Source organism: Bubalus bubalis, chromosome 18 (genome assembly GCF_019923935.1).
Source record: "Bubalus bubalis isolate 160015118507 breed Murrah chromosome 18, NDDB_SH_1, whole genome shotgun sequence".
Taxonomy (NCBI): domain Eukaryota; kingdom Metazoa; phylum Chordata; class Mammalia; order Artiodactyla; family Bovidae; genus Bubalus; species Bubalus bubalis.
In genome coordinates, this window is record NC_059174.1 from 8,045,538 (window position 1) to 8,066,820 (window position 21,283).

A 21,283-nucleotide genomic window follows, 5' to 3' on the forward strand; every position below is an offset into this window, starting at 1 on the left:
TGGATTTATCTGTCAACCTCCTTAGAATGTCCTTCCTTGAGGGCAGGGATTTGGTCTGTTTGGATCTCCAGCCCCCACCCTGTGCTGGGCCCTAGACCCTCGGCACCTCTGCCGACGGGATGAGTGGCTGGGTGTTCCCCTTGCTGGGGTGACCTGAGATGACTGGGTCAGATGCAGCTCTATGTCATGAGCTGTCTTCTCCTTCAATCCCCACATCCCCGCCATGAGCCCGACCCAACTTAATGGTGTCTCTTCTCTGCGGGGGGTTGGGAGCTGGTGGGGGTGTGGGTGGCGTAACTGTGGGGCAGGGACTTGGCCATCCACTGACTCAAGCTCCAGCTGGGAGCCCAGGCTGACTCCCTGGCAGATGCTGCAAAGAGGAGGCAGGCTGTGGGTTTCCGCTCTGGGTTGTGAAGTCAGACAAGTGCTCATAGCCCCAGGCTGGACATGGGATCCTTGTGCCAGGAGGATGCGGGTGAACCTGCCTGGTCTGGAGTGCTGGGGGGACCCTCTTGCCCCCATCCTGCCCTCTCCGAAGGGGAAGGAAGACTCTCACCTTTTAGCTCGTTGTAACAGGAACTGCCACCTCCCCCCCCAGCCTTGGTTTGCAAAACTCTGAGCCTAGTGGGGAAATGAAGGGCTGGCTCGCTAACCACAGTGAAAACTCATTTGCAAAGGCAAAGCAGGGGCTGCAGGCCCCTTCTCTGCCCCTGCAGAAGGGACCCACATCTGTAGGCAGCTGTCTTGCTGGGGCGGGTCATGTCCCACCATGGGGCCTGGGAGCCTTGAGATAGTTAACAGACTGTGGGCATTCTTGTCTTGCAGCCTCAGTCTTCCCCTCCGTTCAACGGGAGTAATCATAATATGGTGGTGGTCCAATGGCTGCTTAGAGGAGGAGATGCACGCAGTGCCTGACACCCTGTTCCTCCTGGGGGGCTCTTAGCATCATTCCTGGGGTGCTAACAGACAGTGGGCACCCCTCTCCTGGCCTGCGTTCCACGCGGTAGCTGCTTTTTAGGAATAATCCTCAGGTGGAGCAACCAGGGGGTAAAGGAATATTTCCTGACGCACGATTTCCTTTTCCTGTTTGAGCAGACCTGGCCAGTGTAGTCAGACTTCACGGGGAGTCTGACATCGATTCAATGGAGGGCGTTGTGAGGGTCAGACCTCTGCCTGCAAAGCTGAGCAAGGAGGCAGAGCTGGGCTTCCCGCCTTGGGACTGGCAGGGGAGCCCACGGGTGCCTAGTGAGCACCCCCACACCCCCACGCCTGGAGGTCCGGCGTCCCTGCCAGTAACTCTCTGGAGGCTCCCGGGGGGCCCAGCTCTCCTGGGGCCAGGGCCCGGGTCAAGGCCGTAGCCGTAAAGCAGAGCAGCGAGTCATTACCGAAAGTGTAGTGAGGACCAGGAAAGGGGAAGTTGAGAAGAGGAAGGGAAGGCCTCCTGGAGGAGGGGGCCATCTACTCGGGGCCCAGCCAGATGAATGCCGTTTCCTGCTCCCGGGCTGTGTTCACCCCCTGGGGCCCTGGGTCGGCTCTGGGAAGAGCCGGGCTTTCCCTTGCAGGCTGCCCACGTCCCTCAGGGCCCTTCCCCTTGACCGTGGGTCTGTCAGTCAGGTCCCTAGGCATCTGAGCCCTTTTTGTCGCCAACATGGCCCAGGCCCTGCTGGAGACTGGGAGAGTGTTCTGCTGGCGACCCCTGGCCTGTCCTGATCAACAGCGGGGTGTAAAGGGGTCTCTGCCATCTCCTCCAGGGGCTGAGCTTGGCATCAGGAGCCCTGAGTGCTTCTGGCATCTCTCTCCAAAGCCCGCCAAGGCTTGCCTTCAAAGAGCCCCCTTGAGTCAGTATCTGTCCTGTTCACCCTAAAGGTTTTCCTAGAGACCATCGTGGGAGCAGCCCACCCCCCGAAACAGAAGTGGGGAGAGGAGAGAGGCAGGCTCCCCTGGGCGGCGGGCTTTCTCTGTGCAACACCCCCATTTCACACGTGGGGGGTCATGCCCTGTCATACCCTGCTGCCTTTGATGTCGCGGTCCGGCCGGCCAGGTGGCCGTGAGGGGATGACCTCACCTTCCCAAGTTGAGTCTGGAAGATGGGGGTTTGTTCCTGGGGTTGGGAGGGTTAAGGAGCCGGTGAGCTCAGCTCTGGCACCTAATAAATATTTCATAAGAAGGGTCCTGTCTGTTAACTGTCCAGCTCAGCTGTTTTGATCTTGGGTCTTGACCTTGGCAGGGCTCCCTTTTTCTGCTGGTGGAATTGGGGAGCTTGCCTGGGTAGTGCTGGAGCTGGACTGGCAGGGCTTGGACCTGGGTCACCCAACCTCCCAGTCTGCTTCCTCCTCTGCAAAATGGGGGTGCTGATAACAGTGGCTACTCACCCCTTAGGGCTGCAGGAGGCACCTCTGAGGTGGCGGATACCGAGTGTTATCCGTGGCTGGTGGCTGGTGGACGGTGGCCTGTCAGAGTTGCTGCTGCCTATATGTAGGGGTTTCGGAGCTGGGATCCGAGCAAGGGTGTTCCTGAGACGAAGGACCCCGAGGGACACAGCTGGGCTGGGGGAGATCTGAGCAGGCAGGGGGTCTTCCCAGGAGAGGAGCTGGCCTTCCCTGAGGAGTGGTTAAGACCACCTGCTGGGAGGCAGACTGCCAGGGTTCAAGTCCTGGCTGCACCAGGGTGGTGGTGACCTCGTTGGCTGCCGTTTGGTCGCTAAGCTGTGTCTGACTCTTTGCGACCCCATGGACTGTAGCCCACCAGGCTCCTCTGTCCATGGGGTTCTCTAGGCAAGAATACTGGAGTGGGTTGCCATGCCCTCCTCCGGGGGATCTTCCCAACCCAGGGATCAAACCTGTGTCTCCTGCTTGGCAAGTGGGTTCTTTACCACTGGGCCACATGTGAAGCCTGGTGGTGGCCTTAGAAAGTCATGAATCTCTTAGTTTCCCCATCTTTGGAACACAGATGACGCTCTCTGCTCACACACACGTGTCAGAATCTCTGGTGTGGTGCCTAGCCAGCTGTACTTGGTGTTTCTGTGAATGTGGCTTTCCTGTCCTTTTGTGCCTGTTGGATTTCCACTGAAGCCAAGAGATCCCTGGTAGAAAGATGAGGGCCAGCATTTTCCACTGGAGGATTCAACATCAATCCACCTAGAGAATTTTCTCTACACAAAGTGGTCAAATTTGAGATAGCTGTGTATTCTCAGAACCTTTCTTTTCCTGTTAAAAAAAATGATAAGAAAAGAACCATCTGACACAAAGGGGGAGTGTGTGTTTATATGCAGTGCTGCCTGCCTGAGCCCATGGACAGAGGAGCCTGAAGGGCTACAGCCCATGGGGTCGCAAAGGGTCGGACACGACGGAGCAACTGAGCGTGCGTGCACGCTGGTTGGACTGAGGTCAGGGAGGGGTGATGGGACGAGAGGCTGTTGTCACAGGGGAGTTCACGCTGTCCTTCCGCAGGTGCTGAGTGCTCGGGCTCCTCGTTCACTGAAATTGTGTTCTTGTCAGCCGTCCTCGGCCTTTGCAGAACGAGCGGGTCCCCAGGCTGGGCCCCGTCGCGGGCCCCTGCAGGCCACTTCCTCTGGGTCTGTGACTGGTTATCAGGCAGCCCCATGTGCCTCTATTTGTGGTCTGGCTAGAAATAGTATGGATCCTGGTGGAGAGAGGAGCAGTCCGCAGGGAGGGGTGAGGGGTGCTGTCCGCAGCGCCCCCGGGAGACTGACTCAGGCCCCGGGGGCGGGAGCTGGTGCTGGAAACACCGTTCCCTCCAAAGTTCTTTTCTGGTCTTTCTGAGCACGTCAAGGAGAACATCTGTGTGGTACTAGCACGGTTGGTTTGTTTCTTTCTTAATACTCTGTATTTTTAACTGAAGCTTTTATTGAGGTCTTCGGAGGATCATCTGTGTGTGGACTGTACTCAGTTTCCCCCAGTGCTAATAACATCCTGCAAAGTTGTAATGCGACGTCACAACCAGCACGCTGGCCCTGATCAGTTCTCGGCCCGTCTCACTCCGATGTCCCCAGTTTCCCTTTTATTTTTAATATTTATTTGTTTGGCTGCGCTGGGTCTTAGTTGCGGCATGTGGGATCAAGTTCTCGGACCAGGGATCAAACCTGGGCTCCCTGCATCGGGAGCACAGAGTCTTAGCCACGGGACCACCAGAGAAGTCCCCCGGTTTTGCTTATACTCTGTATGCATTTATGTGTTAATTCTCTACAGTTTTATCCCATGGATAGATTTCTGCATCCCCTACCACAGACAAGATATTGAAGTTCATTGCCATCAGCTTGCCTCTTAATAACCACACCTACCTCCATTTCTAAAATTTTGACACATTTCATTTTGAAAGGCGTAAATTTTCTTCAATAAGGTATAACTTAGCTATGGGAAAAAATGCAAGTGAGGTGAGCATGAGCTCAAATTGACACGTGTCCAGCTCTGTGGCCACTGTCCCCATGAGGTAACCACTGCTCTGCTTCTGTGTCCTTCTGTGAGTCTGACTATGGTGAACTTGGCCTCACGCAGTCTAATAACTGCTCTGGCCTCTTATAACTCAGAAGCACCCAAGGGGGTGTAAGAGGGCAGAATTTTAATAATATTGTCCCATTTCAACTGACTGCATTATTTTACAGTTCCTATGATATACAAGGGCCTCCCAGGTGGCTCAGTGGTAAAGAATCCGCCTACCAGTACAGGAGACTTGGATTTAATCCCTGGGTTGGGAAGATCCCATGGAGGAGGAATTGGCAGCCCACTCCAGTATTCTTGATTGGGAAATCCCATGGACAGAGGAGCCTGGAGGTCCATGGGGTCGAAAAAGAGTTAGACATGACTTAGCGACTACTACCACCATGATATACATTGGATGGGACTGGTTTTCTTTTTACCTAAGACATAAACTCAGAATACTCAGATGAAAAGGCAAGTTGATTTAAAGATAAATATTAGACAAACGGTACCAGCACCATGCCATACGGCAGACTTATCAGATGGCATTTGAGAAATAGTGTCCGAAGCACATAACGGTTCCAAAAAGCTCCAGACCCCAAGTTGGTCAGTGCAATGAGGGGAAAGATCTGTAGATAGTCTTGGTACAATCAAGGCCTTCTATGCAATTTTGATTCACAGTGCTGGGTTTATTTAAGATTCTTTTTGATGTGGAGCACTTTTAAAGTCCTCATTGAGTTTGTTACAATATTGCTTCTGTTGTTTGATGTGGCTTTTTTGGCCATGTGGGATCTTGGTTTCCTGGCCAGGGATTGAATCCCCACTCCCTGCATTGGAAGGCAAAAATTTAACCACTGGACCACCAGGGAAGCCCCAGTACTGGGTTTAAAGCAAAGAAAATTAAAATTTGATTAGGCCACGCACACATATAGGAGTGAGTCCTTCCTTTTAATGCCTTAATAATTTTTGTCGTATCTGCATACCACCTGTTTTCTATACCTAATACATATTTTAAAATCAACTTTTTCAAACTTAAATTTGTATAGAAGGAACTTTGAGCTCACAGTTTAGAGGCTGCTAGATGTGTTTCAATATGAATTGGAAAAATACACATCTCAGTTAAGACATAAAAAGAATGTAGATACTGTTAAAGTCATCTCCCACATCACACATGTGGGATCATTCTCGTTTCACTTTCAGCAGGAGAGAGGAGACGTCAAATTCAAGTGACACTAAAACTGAATACTGAGAGAGCTGTATTTGACGCTTGGTGTTTGATGTTTTGGCGGCCAGTTCATAAGGCTTCTCTTTCTGTCCTCCTCTTCTGAGTTCGAACACGATTAAGAACTGACACCCAGATCACTCATAACAGGCTATGGGAAGATTTGCTCTGTGTTTGAGCTGCCCCGAGAACCTGGTTTAGCACTGCTCTCTGACCCCTGACCTGCTCACCCTGGGCACCGTTGTATGCCCACTCCGAGCCACAGGGAGTGGGGCCGGGCGTGTGGTTCCTAGGGGGTGGGTTGGACCAGAGCTGGATAAGCAGCCTGAGTTGGGCAAGCCGGGTTCCTTCTCCCAGATTCTCCTGACGGAGAGCGTTCCCTCATCTCTCGGGGAGAGGGAGTCCCCGAGGGTAAGAAAAGGCCAGTCAGTTTCTCCAGGATCACTTCAAACTCTTAAACCACCCATAAATCGGCCCTTCAAACATTCCTGCATGGATGCAGAGCCTTCCGTGAACAGCTTGATGTTTGAGTGTTGTTTTTCTGGAAAAGTCTCTGGAAGCAGGAGGTGAATGTCCTCAGCTGGGTGTCAGCGCCATCTCATTCATTGCGTGCTGCTTTCTTCAACAAGGAAGAGGAGAGCAGCCCCCCCTCACTCCCCGTCTCTAGCCTTTAAAACAATTTTTTGAATATTTATTTATTTGGCTGTGGTGGGTCTTAGTTGTGGCATGCGGACTGTAGTTCCCTGACCAGGGATTGAACCTGGGCCCCCCGACGTTGGGAGTGCAGAGTCTTAGCTGTTGGACTGTACCGGGGAAGATCCCAAAATAATTTTTAATATCAAAAACTAATCTTTTGACATTTTACCAAGTTCTTTCAGGTATATCTACCTATGGGATGGATGTTATTTCCCCACTGCACCCATGAGAAGGTAGAGGCCAAGTCAGAATAAAGGAACTTCTCCCCAGGTGCATAGCTGGGGGTGACAGCGTGGAAGCTGAAGCCATGTCACCTCGATTTTTGTGGAGTTGGACTCTTCCTGAACCCCACGTGCACCTCCTGTAACTGCGTGTTCCGTGGTGCATCTTGGTTATTTATCAAAGTAACCCCATGCCCTTTGGCTTTCTAAAGCAGGGTCCTTCACTGAGACAGAGCAACACTGAGACAAAGCGAAACCACCAGCGGTGGCGACGGTGTTGTTGAGAGATGCCGTGAAAGAACGCTCATCCCAGCAGCTCAGCTAACCCCGGCGCTGAGACCTCCGGGGGCCACCACGGTGTTTGCTGACTGCCATTTCATCTCGTTTGCAGAGCAGCTCAGGGAAGGCCCTGCTGTTAGCACCGTGCGTGCAGCTGAAGGCAGAAGGGAGGTGACTCGCCCAGGCTCGCAGGTGTCACTGGGGAGCAGAGCTGGGCTTGGAACCGGGGTCTCTGCAGTCCAGACTCCTCCCAGGGCTTCCCCCCAACCCCCTCACAGGATAACCCCAGCCTTCAGAACTCAGGAGGGATGCTCACAGCATAGAGTAGCCGTTCTTCCCCTTGTTGGGCCGAAGCCCTCGTGTAGACTTGATCTTGCTCCTCTGCGGTGTTTAGCTCAGTGGGAGGTTTACGCACTCATGTGCCAATCTGCTCAGGGTCTGTCCCTCTTTCCAGCCTCAGAGTTTCTGAGGATGGGGACCATGCCTGTTGGCTTCTTCCCTGGCACTCAGCGGGCTGCTTACTCCCTACCCGGTTGGTTGAATGACTGAAAGATGGAAAGGGGGACGGTGAGCATGTGCAGGGGGGTGCCTGAGCCTGGTCTGTCTCTTTTCCCCTCGGTTACACCTGGAGCTTCCTTGAAGGTGTTCTGTTAAGCTCATTGGCGGTTGGTGCCAACTGAGGTCGGGTGAGGAGATGGGGAGAAGGCCAGGCGAGGGAAGGAGGAGGTTCCAGGCATGGGAGGCAGCCTGAGAGCGGCCCAGAGTCAAGAGTGAGAGGAGGAAGGAAACAGGAGTCAAAAAGCAGGGTCATGGGGACAACAGACATGGGGCACAAAAACCCCAAGTGCGCACCTGCAGGTGATGGGTGGGTAATGGTGGCCGGACTTGGGGAAGACCCAGGGTGATGCCGGGAAGGGGGCTGTGCAGAGACCTCGCCTCTGTGGCTGTGTCATCTCGCTTCTTCAAGCAGGAAGTGCGGCTGCAGAGCCCGACCACACGAGCACCCCCGGCCCCAGGAGCCCACTCGGTAGTCGAGTCTGCGCTCTGCCTGAGCCCTTGGCCAAAACGCCCGCCCACGCAGGTCAAGGTCCCCCGGCCACCGGTTGCCCATCACCCTTCCCGTGAGTCACCCCTACTGTCAGCAAATTGGTGGGAACCTCTCTTTTTTTTTTTAAACCTCTTCTCACACTTTACACACACTCGCACACACATACAAATAAAAGCACCTCTGCTTAGCCGAGCCTAGCGCATCCCTGAAGACACAATGGAGAGCGTCTTTCTTGGGACGGTGTGTTATGTCCTATTACATGAATACAAGTGGTGGCGCGTCATCAACAGCTTGAAAAAAACCCAACCCATTTCTGCAGTATTGCTTAACACCCTTAAGCACCTAAAAACCAGCCCGTCAAATATTTCTGCAAGAATATAGAGCCTTGACAGCAGTGAACACCTAATGATTTGATGCTTTAATGACCTTGTTACTCCCGTATATGATGCTGCACAGTATTGGTTCTGAATTTTGATTTTTTGTTTCTGTCGTGTAACTACTTTGGAACTTAATAGAAGCAACCATGAAATCGCCTGTTAAAAATACCAAAGAGAGTGTCTAAATTGGACTCTGGTTGGGAGTTGGCTTGCGGTGGACTGGGGTGGCAGGGCACTGGTTTGCTGCACGACGATTTCCGCCACCAGGAGCGCTGGCTGTGCTCCTCTCCAAGGCAGACGGGTGCGCAGTGACACCTTCACAGGTGCCTGCCCGTGAGCCCCTCTGGCAGGTGTGTGTGGTCCCCGTGGTGCATTTCTGGTGAAAGGTTGTATGTTGTTGTTGCTCGGTCTCTAAGTCATTTTCGACTCTTTGCGACCCCATGGACTGCAGCACGCCAGGCTTTCCTGTCCTCCACCATCTCCTGGAGTTTGCTCCAAGTCATGCCCATTGAGTCGGTGATGCCATCCATCCATCTCATTGTCTGTCGCCCCCTTCTTCTCTTACCCTCAGTCTTTCCCAGCATCTGGGTCATAGAGTAGATACTCATGTGTGAGCATTTGAATAGCAATAGGCACCTGTATCGGAGAAGGCCATGGCATCCCACTCCAGTACTCTTGCCTGGAAAATCCCATGGATGGAGGAGCCTGGTGGGCTGCAGTCCATGGGGTCTCTAAGAGTCGGACACGATTGAGCGACTTCACTTTCACTTTTCACTTTCATGCTTTGGAGAAGGAAATGGCAACCCACTCCAGTGTTCTTGCTTGGAGAATCCCAGGGACGGGGGAGCCTGGTGGGCTGCCGTCTATGGGGTCGCACAGAGTCAGACACGACTGAAGTGACTTAGCAGTAGCAGCAGGCACCTGTATGCAGTATGTGCATGCGCATGTGTGTACGTACGTGTGGACCCACACACAAGTCTCCCACACCTGGGAGGCCCTCGGGAACATGTGGATTTGCATGCCTAGCACTGGGGTTTATTCCCAGTGGCAGGGCAGAGAGGCACTCTAGGATTAACCTGGCCGAGTGCAGCCAGCACTGCCCACCCTGCTGTCTCACACCCCTGAGTCAGTGGGACCACCCTTCAATAAGGAAGGTGCCCCACTGCCCAGTGTGATGTAAGATCAAGTGCTGGGCATGTCAACAGAAATGCCCAAAGGGCTCCTGCAGCCTCTTCAGTTCAGTTCAGTTCAGTCTCTCAGTCGTGTCTGACTCTGCGACCCCATGGACTTCAGCACGCCAGGCCTCCCTGTCCATCACCAGCTCACAGAGTTTACTCAAACTCATGTCCGTTGATTCCATCCAACCATCTCATCCTCTGTCATCCCCTTCCTTCTCCTCCCACCTTCAGTCTTTCCCAGCATCAGGGTCTTTTCCAATGAGTCAGTTCTTCACATCAGGTGGCCAAAGTATTGGCGTTTCAGCTTCAACCTCAGTCCTTCCAATGAATATTCAGGGCTGATCTCCTTTAGGATGGACTGGTTGGATCTCCTTGCAGTCCAAGGGACTCTCAAGAGTCTTCTCCAACACCACAGTTCAAAAGCATCAATTCTTCGTTGCTCAGCTTTCTTCACAGTCCAACTCTCACATCCATACATGACTACTGGAAAAACCATAGCCTTGACTAAACAGACCTTTGTTGGCAAAGTAATGTCTCTGCTTTTGAATATGCTATCTAGGTTGGTCATAACTTTCTTTCCAAGAGTAAGTGTCTTTTAATTTCATGGCTGCAATCACCATCTGCAGTGATTTTGGAGCCCCCCAAAATAAAGCCTGACACTGTTTCCACTGTTTCCCCATCTATTTGCCATGAAATGATGGGACAAGATGCCATGATCTTAGTTGTCTGAATGTTGAGTTTTAAGCCAACTTTTTCACTGTCCTCTTTGACTTTCATCAAAAGGCTCTTTAGTTCTTGTTCACTTTCTGCCATAAGCATGGTGTCACCTGAATATCTGAGGTTATTGATATTTCTCCCGGCAGTCTTGATTCCAGCTTGTGTTTCTTCCAGTCCAGCATTTCTCATGATGTACTCTACATATAAGTTAAATAAGCAGGGTGACAATATACAGCCTTGACGTACTCCTTTCCCTGTTTGGAACCAGTCCGTTGTTCCATGTCCAGTTCTAACTGTTGATTCCTGACCTGCATACAGATTTCTCGGGAGGCAGGTCAGGTGGTCTGATATTTCTATCTCTTTAAGAATCAGCCTCTGCAGATCACCAATAGAAAGCCGCTCGCACTGGTCAGGGATTTCCTTCCTGGGGCTCCTGGTATTCAAGGTGTGGCCAGACGGTGGGTACCCCTGTGTCTCTGGAGGTGGCCCCTGCTCGCCCAGAATGCCTGGAAGGTGGTGGTGCCTGTTTTGAAGGGCTTGGTGCTGGTTCACGGAGGCCCAGCCACCAGCCCACGCAGACAGGTGACTGTCCACCTACGTATAAGCCGCTGCTGCCCCGGGTTGGCGGCTGGTCAACCTCGTGGTGTGAATGGGGCGCGTCACCTTTACACTTGCGGCCCTGAGGGTGTAAACGATAGGGGACCAGTTTCCGCTGCTACCAGACACCCAAGATCACTGAAAACAGGTGTTGAACAGAAGCCTGGACGCGGATGTTCAGAACTGTAGTGTTTACAAAAACCCAAAGGCGGAAGCAACCCAAATGTCCATCAGTGGATAAATGGTTAGAAAAGATTCATATGATGGAATGTTTTCATTCATAAGAATGACACGTGCTGCAACACGGAGGGACCACTGAGATGTCCTGCCAGGTGAATGGAAAAGCCAGACCCAGAAAGAAGACCGTGTACCCTATGATTCCTTTTCTGTGTAACGTCCGGAACGGGCAACTGTGTGTAGACTGAAAGTGGATGAGTGGTTTCCAGGGGCTGGTGGGGATAGGTGGGGATGTGGAGCCTGAAGGGCATGGGCTTCTTTTCGTGGAGATGAAAACGTTCTAACGTTGACTCCGGTGGCTGCACGGGTCTGTGAATCCACTAGAAGCCATGAATTGTTCGCTGTCAGTGGATGGCACGTGAAGCATGGCACGTGAACTGTTCTCTTGTGCCGGGTCTCCTTGCCGTGTGCGGGCTCTCTCCCGTGGCGCCTCCCCTGTGGTGCGGGGTTCCACTGCTGGCTTCCCTGGCTGCGCGCAGGCTCCGTGCGGTCTGGCAGCCGCAGCACACGGGCCTGGGAGTTGTGGCGCGTGGTTCTAGTTGCCCTGCGGCTTGGGGTTTCTTCCCAGACCAGGGATCGAACTCCTGTGCCCTGCGTTGGCAGGATTCTTAACCACTCTACCACCACGGAAGTCCTGAACTATATCTTAAAAAAGCTGTTATTTTAAAAGAGATTGAGTGAGAGAGCACAATGATTTCTATAGTTCAGGATACCTTCAGGGCTGCAAAATGTATAGAAGTGCTAACATCTCGTCCTGTCTCCACGCAGCAGCTCCACTCGGGGAGCCCAGAGATGCTGTTCTTGTCAATAATTGGGGCCTGTCCACATCCCCCACTGTTCTGCCTGAACTGGAGACACTGCAACTTTGATGCATCTGATCTCCGAGTTCCGCGAGGGTAGCACAGAAACTATGGGCTTCCCAGGCGGCTCAGTGGTAAAGAATCTGCTTGCCAGCGCAGGGGACTTAGAAGAGTCAGGGTCAATCCCTGGGTCAGGAAGATCCCCTGGAGAAGGAAATGGCAACTCGCTCCAGTATTCTTGCCTGGAGAATTCCATGGACAGGGGAGCCTGGCGGGCCACAGCCCGTGGGGTTGTGAGGAATTGGACGCGATTTAGCGGCTGAGCACACACAGCGCAGAAACCACCGGATTGATAAGCTGACTCAGCAGATGTGGGCTGACCCTTATGCTAGAGTGGTCACTGATGCACATTGAAGGCACTTTGCTCTGAACACTGCAGCCCTCTGCTCAAGGCCTGGCGGGGGTTAAGGCCTCCAGAAGCAGTCATCGACCAATAGCAGATGGAGGTCGGGGGATAAATACCCCAGCTCCCTCCCTCCTCCATGGGACAGCCTCTAAGGGGGCTCTTAATTCTCGTGGGGTCAGCTCCCAGTGCCTCTGGGGTACCAGCTTGATAACATAGCAACTGTCTTGCTTCCCTGTGCCTCTGCCGGTGTTCCCTGGCATCTGCTCCCAGGCAACTGCATGTGCTCAAATCGCGGTCTCAGAATCTGCTTCTGGGGGAAGCCAAGCCAAGCCACCTGGGAGACCTTCTCATTTCTTGTGCAGCAGTCTGAGTCTTTGCTCCGAGCCAGGCTCTGACGCAGGTGGCCGTGCACAGGACGGACACGACCCTTGTCCTGCTGGGGCTTGGAAGGGAGAGCGGATGGGCAGTAAACAGATGAACCTGTGATTGCAGATGGTGCTGGTGAGGAGCTTTCCAGGGAACCGACCGATGACTTCTGCAAAGCACTGGCAGTGTGCCTGGCATTATAGTGTGTGCTCTGTGAGAGCTGTATGTAATTATCATTGCTTGGATTTGTATTCTCACGGTTGAACTCAGTGTGTCTCTAAGACCGTTGGGGGCCAGGACTATGTACATTCAGGGGATTGACTGACAAAGTGTGATGAATCAATATTCCACCTTCATGGATAGAAAGACTCGATATGTCAGTTCTCTGCAACCAAGGGTAGTCAACACAGTCTCCGTCAATATCCTAGCAGGTTCTTCTGTAGGTAGTGACAATCCGATCCTAAAGTTCATATGGAGAGGCAGGACACCTGGGACAGCCAGTGCAGTGTTGAAGGGCAAAGTCAGGGGCGTTTCAGCCTCACTCTGAGACTTACAGTAAAGTCATAGTTATCAGGACAATCAGGGAAATAATAGACCCGTGGAACAGAAGAGAGAGACCAGAAATAGACCCACACAAATAGTCAGCTGACCTTTGATAATGGAAGGGAGGCTCCAGTGGAGAAAGCATGGTCTTACCAGAAGTATGATGAATAGGCCAGTACTTGTCTAGGCAAAGAGGGGAGCGATCAGGATGACGTCATGGAGGTGTCCAGTCCTGCCGATGAGGGCGGACACCTGCAGCCCTCTCCTGGGACAGAGCTGGCCTCCAAAGGGTGCTCGTTTGCAGTGAAGTGAGGGGCGGTGGTGTAGGGGTCATTGGGGCTCTTTATGTCATCAGAGTAGCTGTTGTATTTCATTCTCTTCCCATTTCCTGTTTTCTTTATCTTAAAAAAAAATATTTATTTGTCTGGGTCTTAGTTGTGGCACGTGGGCTCTGTGTCGCAGCCCTGTGAACTCAGTAATTTTGGTGCATGAACCCCGGAGGGCATGGGCTTAGTTGCTCTGTGATATGTGGGATCTTCGTTCCCGGACCAGGGATTAAACCAGTGCCCGCTGCATTGGAAGGCGGATTCTTAACCGCCGGCCCACCAGGGAAGCCCCTCTTTCTCTCTTTGTATGTTGCGTGGCCGTCTCTCTCCCTCCTCGTCTGGGTAGCTTGTCTTCTCTCTGTGTGTGGTTGCCCCTGACCCTGGTTGACCCTGTTTGTGTGTGTTCATATCTGTGCGTGTCTGTATCCCTCGGTCTCCCACTCTGTCCCATCTTTAGGTCTGTCCCATCATCCCCATCACTCTCCCCTTCCTCTTTTTTTTTTAAATATTTATTCGGGCATACCATGTGGCATGTGGGATCTTAGTTCCCTGACCGGGGATCGAACCAGTGCCCTCTGCATTGGAAGGCTGATTCTTAACCACTGGACTGCCAGGGAAGTCCCTGTCCCCTTCCCCTTTTAACAATCATATGTTTATTATAATTTTGCTGTAAGGAAAAAAGCTCACAGTAGGCCAGTTCAGAAATTCCCTCTTAGCAATATTTTATGGGGAAAGAGAATGGTTAGATAATCATTGCTAGACTAACTAGGGGGGGAAAGAAAGAGTATTTGCTTAAAGTCGCTAGACTCTTGACTGGCTGGATGGGTTCTGAGAACAGACCTTAATACCTTAGATGTTCCCAGATAACCGCTAAAGCAGGTAGATCAGCCCTGCTGATCTGACCTCTCAGAAGGTGGTGGGTCTGAGCGCACACAAAGTCTCTGTGTTTTGTTGTTGGCTTTTGAGGAATGAGGATAAGAAGAAAAGATAAGATTCCCTGGTTTCAGGGTTGGGTGAAGGGTGGGATTATACCTCCCACCTCTCTACCCCACAAGGTTTAAAGACCCCCCAATACTAGGGCCATTCATAATTGCTAAGTGTCTCAAAAACTTTTTTTTGGCTTGAAAAAAATTGTAGATTCAAATAACACGAAGTTTCTGTGTGCCATTCACCTAATTTCCCCCCATGAAAACATTTTTCATAACCATAGTTATCAAACTCAGGAAACTAAGCTGGTAAAATGTTCTTAAACCATAATTAACAATGGAGTATTACTCAGCCATTAAAAAGAATACATTTGAATCAGTTCTAATGAGGTGGATGAAACTGGAGCCTATTACACAGAGTGAAGTAAGCCAGAAAGAAAAACACCAATACAGTATACTAACGCATATATATGGAATTTAGAAAGATGGTAACGACAACCCTGTATACGAGACAGCAAAAGAGACACTGATGTGTAGAACAGTCTTTTGGACTCTGTGGGAGAGGGAGAGGGTGGGATGATTTGGGAGAATGGCATTGAAATATGTATAATATCATATATGAAACGAGTCGCCAGTCCAGGTTCGATACACGATACTGGATGCTTGGGGCTGGTGCACTGGGACGACCCAGAGGGATGGTATGGGGAGGGAGGAGGGAGGAGGGTTCAGGATGGGGAACACGTGTATGCCTGTGGTGGGTTCATTTCGATGTGTGGCAAAACTGATACAATATTGTAAAGTTAAAAAATAAAATAAAAAAACCCCATAATTAGTTATTTTTTCATCTTTTATTGAAGTGTAATCGAGTTACACTGTTATGTCAGTTACTGCTGTACAGCAGAGTGACTCATTTATACATGTATATACATTCTTTTTCACTATGACTTGTCACAGGATACTGGATGTAGTTCCCTGCGCTCTACAGTAGGGCCTTGTGGTCATTCATTCTGTGTTACCAGTTTGCATCTGCTAACCCCAGGCTCCCAGTGCAGCTCTCTCTCACACCCCGCTCCTTTGGCAGCCCAGTCTGTTCTCTCGTGTCCCTGATTCTGTTTCTGTTTCATAGAGAGGTTCCTTTGTGTCATATTTTAGATTTCACATGTATGTGATCTGTGCGTGCTCCGTCGCTCAGTCGTGTCTGACTCTTTGCAGCTCTCCTGGACTGTAGTCTGCCAGGCTCCTCTGTCCGTGGGATTTCCCAAGCAAGAATCCTGGAGTGGGTTGCCATTTCCTCCTCCAGGGCATCTTCCCAGCCCGGGGATCAAACTGTGCAGTGTCTCCTGCGTAGCTGGTGGACTCTGTACCACTGAGTTACTGAGAAAGCCCATGTGACTGATGCCATGTAGTATTTGTCTCTCTCTTTCTGATTTACTCCACTTACTGTGCTAATCTCTAGTTGCATCCAAGTTGCTGCAAATGGTATAATTTTGTTCTATTTTATGGCTGAGTGGTCAGGCCATAATGAGTTTTCATCATTTTTTAATGTGAACTCAGTTTTTGTTTGTTTTTGTTTCAGTGAAGAGTTTTAAGGAATTTTATCACATGTACACCACCACCACACACACAGTGCAGAATAAATACTGTTTATTTAAAGTTTTTTCACTTTACTTCATGACTCTTGTCCCCCAAACTGCTTTCAGTCTGGCTAGATCCATGGTAAGACAGTGGAAAGCCTTTCGTTCATTCCACCCCTTCCTCCCCTAATTTAAGTAGTCTCGCCTCTTCTGCACCCTGTGTGCGGTGGTGGCTTCATGAGTCTATACATGTGATAAAATTCCTCAAAACTGTACGCCGAAACAAAAGAAACCAAAATTGAGGCCATATAAAAAAATGGTGAAAATTGATGATGGCCTGACAAGTCAGCCACAAAAAAAGAAGGAAACTATACCATTTCAGGTGGTACTAGCAGTAGACTATCCCCTGCCAATGCAGGAGATGCAAGAGATGCAGGTTCGATCCCTGCGTCGGGATGATCCCCTGGAGGAGGAAATGGCAACCCACTTTAGTATTCTCGAGTGGAGAATCCCATGGACAGAGGAGCCTGGTGGGCTGTAGTCCATGGGGTCGCAAAGAGTCGAACATGACTGAGCACACACACATCTCATTTCACTGTTACCTGTGAACAGCTATGAACCTTTACTGCTACTTCAGCTCTGACTCTAAAATGCCCTGGTTCACTTGGGTCTGTTTGGTTCTTGGACTCCAGGTCAAAGCTGAGGTCACTTTTCTACCCTCTCATTTCCAGGAATACCTCTCTTTGCTGTATCTCTGTTCAGTGCAATAATGGAGGTGTATGTCCCAGGATTCTTATGGTTGCATGCGACAGAAATTTCCCACTAACGAAAGCAAAAAAGAATTGATTAGGTCACATAGATAGCGTGTTCCAATGCAGAAGAGGCTTCAAGCCCAAACGGACCCAGGAGTTTGATAGTGCATCAGGGCTGAGTCATTTTGCCTTCCGTGTGCCCAGCAGCATGGACCCTGCTACCCCTCGACTCATGTTTCCTCAGCCTGCAGCAGCAGCAGGAGAAATGTGATGAATGGCTTTGGCCAAGCAAGTCCTGGGAGGATGCTGTCGGGCCCAGCTTAGGCCGTGCGCTCCTCCCTGAATCCTGACCATGAGGTGGGATGCCTTGGTCATTTCTGGGACCCTGGGCCCCTCCTTGGCCTGTAGTGGTGGGAGAGGGGTGGACCATCTTCATCTCAGGCGTGTGAAGCGGGTCCATCCCAGGAAAAGGTACTTTTCTGACATAAGAAAAGGAGGAAGGGATCGATGGACTTGTCTCTTTGTGACACTCCTTAGTTCAGTGGACCTCCTGAGATAGGAGCAGGGTCCCTCATGCAACAAACAGCCATCCTTTGAGGGGAGGGGCTCACCTTTGAGTCAGGGGCCATCCTGACCTTTGCCCAGGAGAAAATTGGAGTCCTGTGGCTGGGGTTCTAGGGAGGGTGAATTTCCTCTTTTTCTGTCATCTAGGGCTTCCCCAATGACTCAGTAAAGAATCTGCCTGCAGTGTGGGAGACCTGGGTTCAATCCCTGGGTCAGGGAGATCCCCTGGAGAAGGGAATGGCAACCCACTGCAGTATTCTTGCCTGAAGAATCCCATGGACAGAGGAGCCTGGTGGGCTACACTACCGTCCATAGGGTCGCCAAGAGTCAGACGCGGCTGAGCGACTCTCAGCATTGCTGCACAACAGCCCTCCCAGCACCGAGTGCCTGAGAACCACACGCATTTCATTATTTGCACATAAAGCTGTGAACGGGCAGGGCCTCGGGGCTGGTCGAGCTTGTCTTCACTCTGGACAGTGAAGAGCCGGGTGGGGTGTCTCTGGGGTGCAGGCGCGTGGCGGCAGCCTCAGATGGGGTGACGTCTAGCTTCTGACCAGCTGCTGTTGCTTTTCCTTCAGTGGACATCATGGAGATAAAGGAGATCCGGCCAGGGAAGAGCTCCAAGGATTTCGAGCGCGCGAAAGCAGTCCGCCAGAAGGAAGAGTGCTGCTTCACCGTCCTGTACGGCACCCAGTTTATCCTCAGCACGCTCAGCCTTGCAGGTGGGTGCCTGCCGTGTGCGCTTCCCCTCCCTGCGCCTGGGTCTCCTTCCAAGAGAGCGCTCCAGCGGGATGCTCACCCCTGCCCCCCTGCTAATGCGTGTTTGGGGCATCCCGGTTTCGAATCCTGACCCTGCCTCTTTCTAGCTGTGTGGCTTTGAGTAAGCGACTCTGCCTCTCTGAGCTACGGTTTGCTCAGCTGTAAAACAGGATCCAGTTCATCCTCGTGCCGACCTCGTGGAGAGGTTGAAAGGATTACATTAAGGGCCCGTTTGGCTCATGCTGTGCTGAGAACTGAAGGCAGGTTACATTTTTTTGTCCAGCTGAGCGTGGCCTGCACCATTTACTCGGCTTAGCTGATCTGAAGGAACGATCCTGAAATCTTCTGTCTCATACATGCATACGTGCACACACGCAGTGCACACACATAGACACGGTCTGGAGGTGCGATGTCTGGTCCTCCTCGTGAATCCGCCAGAAAGTCAAAGGGGCCTTTGGCAGGGAGAAGAACTGAAAAAGCTCAGGCGCTTGGCTCAGGGGCAGAAGCTTATAGCTACCTCCAGATCTAACCCCATAATTTCTTGACTTAGAACTTGATATAAAATCATGGTGGACCAGAGAGAAAATAAGTAGCATTAAAAGTAAACCAAAGTGGGTGGAAACTGTGGAAGCTGAGTAGCATTAGGGACTTTTAATTTCAGGCCCGAAGACTCTCATTGGTTTAATTGCTCATTCATGCTTTCATCAGGCATCTTTTGAGCATATGCTCTGTTCTGGGTTGTGCTAGATGTCCGTGGGGCTGTAATGAGACATAAGACCCAGTTACCGCCTTTAAGGAGCTCACGGTCTACTTGGGGAGACAGACGTGTGGACAGGAGCTTAGAGTTCTCTCTGATAGGAGCCGTAGTCCAAACATAATACAGCGTGCTGGAGGAATACACCGTGCGTAACTCCCTGGAAGGCTTTGCTGGGGAGGTGACTTTTTTTAAACTGGGTTTTGAGGAATCAGTAGGAGTTGTGAGGAAAGAGAGAGTATGGTCCAGGGAGAGAGCATTGCATGTGCCAGGCTTGGAGGAGGGCAATAGTAAGCCGGATGTGGGAAGTGATGGGTGAATGTCTGATGGAGGGGGTGTGGCAGGAGGCAGAGACAGGACAGGAGAGAGGGGTCCATGACCCTGAACCTTCAGAGCTTTGTCCACTTAGCCTGGCTGCAGGCTGAGGCCTGGTTGCTCTTCTTGGTAGGGAGGCCGTGAAATCCCAAGCAAGATGTGTAGCCCAGGATGCCAGTTTGATGGGTGGATCCCGGCTTCTTCCCTTCAGCCTTCCTAGCCATACCTTTTTCTTCATCTGCCGGGAAGAATGAGAGCAGAGACCTCGGCATGCTCTCTCCAGGCTAATAAGGCCCCTGGCGGTGTGAAAAGATGTTTAATAGCGGGACCAGGCGTTTGCATTGCCAACTGCATTTTATGATGAGGAAATGAGGCACAGGGAGGTGAAGTAACCAGCTGAACATCACACAGCCCTGAAGCGCTACAGTGGGCCTTGGGGTTGATGCCAAGCTCTTACCCACCACTCATTGCTGCTTCCCTTACAGGCAGCAGCCTCACCTACTCGGTGGCCCTCTCTCTGGCCTTGATGGGAAACAGGGGAGGTGCCGAGGGCTCTCAGGATTGTGGTCCAAGTTGTCCTGAGTTCTGCCTCTTGTTCGTTAGTATAGGACTAAAGTTAAAGCTCTACCGGCTTGTCACTCCTGGTGTAGGAGGCTCACCATGGGCAAAAAGCAGGTCCCAGGAACCAACACAGGTTCCTCCCATCCCCGTGGTCTGTGTGGGGAGGGAGACTCCAAGCAGAGATCTTCCCAGGGAGTAACACAGCATTTCTGGCCCCTCCTGTCTCCAGCCGACTCGAAGGAGGATGCAACTAAGTGGCTGTCTGGCCTGAAGATCTTACACCAGGAAGTGATGGGCGCGCCCACCCCCACCATCATCGAGAGGTAATGGCTTTGCCTGTTTCTCTCTGTATTCGCTCACTCGGGCATCTGTTCTGCTCCCTCTAGCCGGTATGGCAAAAGAAAGGAAAAGGAGACATTTCGTCTTGGAGGCTCCTGGAGTGCCCTGTATGCAGTAGGTGTCCAGTAGTGGCTGTGGACACTCCAACATCTCCCAGAAGAGCCTCCCATCTCCTTGGGCCTTGTTCTTCCGGGGTGAGAAGTGCACTGGGATTGAGACAGAAACTCGTCCTGGTGTTGGGTCTGAGGGGAGGGCCCGAGGCTTATTTCTCAGAGGATTTAAGAAGAGATTAAGCTGTCTGATGGGAGGACCTCAGGCTCGAGGTCTGGGATTTTCGCTCTCGCTTGATGAGGGCCCTCTCAGGACTGTCCATCAGTGTCTTGGGTATGGGGTGGGACTCGTGTATGAATTGCTGTCCATCCAGCGAACCAGAGCCCTCTGATCTCGACCGTTTCTCTTACCAGCTTTTTGGGAGGTTAACAGAGAGCACCAGAGGGATTTAAAGAATCCAGCCTCTGTGAGTCCACAGGGCTGCTTGGCTTGGCCGGACGACATTTCACCCACACAGAGAAGCTGCTTCTTCCCAGGTTGCTGGTGTTAGAAAGTGGGAAGACCTTCCTTTTCATTTCCAGGCTCTGTGTCCCATCCTACAGAAATTCCTTGGACTTGTGAGTCGAGCTTTCTGATTTTCTAACTCTCTCTCTCTTTCTCTCTGTCTCATTTCTCTTCCCAGCTGGCTGAGAAAGCAGATTTATTCTGTGGATCAAACCAGGAGAAACAGGTAAGATTCGCTTGCATTTTTGTAGTTTCCTTCCACATTTTGGATCATCTCATTCTTTCTTGAAATATCCCAGGGGGGTTGGAGTGAGTTCTGTGCTGTGGAAAGGTCCTCGTGAAATCAGATTTGACTTAACAAGGCGGCGGACGCAGTGCTCAGTGGTGTGGGTCGTGGTGATAAAAATCTCTACCCATGTGGGGTCTCATTGCAGTGGACAATGCCACCCCATCTGCGGGGAGGACTTCTCTGCTATGTGAAGCACTCGGACCACGTCACTTAGGCCTTTGCGTTTGAGGTTCTTCTGTGTCCCGGGGAGAAACAGGAGCCCCATGGTGCCCGCCCATCCTTTGTGGTGGAGATTGACCATCAGGAAGTAAACCCAGTTAGGGGGCGATGCTTCCAAGAGCTGGGTGAACACGAGGCAGGCGATGTGACAGCCTGTAATTCAGTGTCCCTGACTGGTTCGCTTAATAGCACGTCTTGGAGTGGTTCCCTCTTGGCATATACAAGGC

The 21,283-nt window shown here is 51.6% G+C and overlaps 1 protein-coding gene across 1 annotated transcript in view; it reads left to right on the forward strand.

Moving 5' to 3' along the window:
* PLCG2 (phospholipase C gamma 2) overlaps positions 1-21,283 on the forward strand; it is a 164,550-nt gene that overhangs the window by 52,166 nt on the left and 91,101 nt on the right. Inside the window, exons 4-6 of the mRNA XM_044931908.2 lie at positions 17,844-17,987; positions 19,884-19,977; positions 20,727-20,774. Coding sequence (XP_044787843.1) covers positions 17,844-17,987; positions 19,884-19,977; positions 20,727-20,774 — 286 coding nt within the window. The remainder of the gene's footprint in view (positions 1-17,843; positions 17,988-19,883; positions 19,978-20,726; positions 20,775-21,283) is intronic.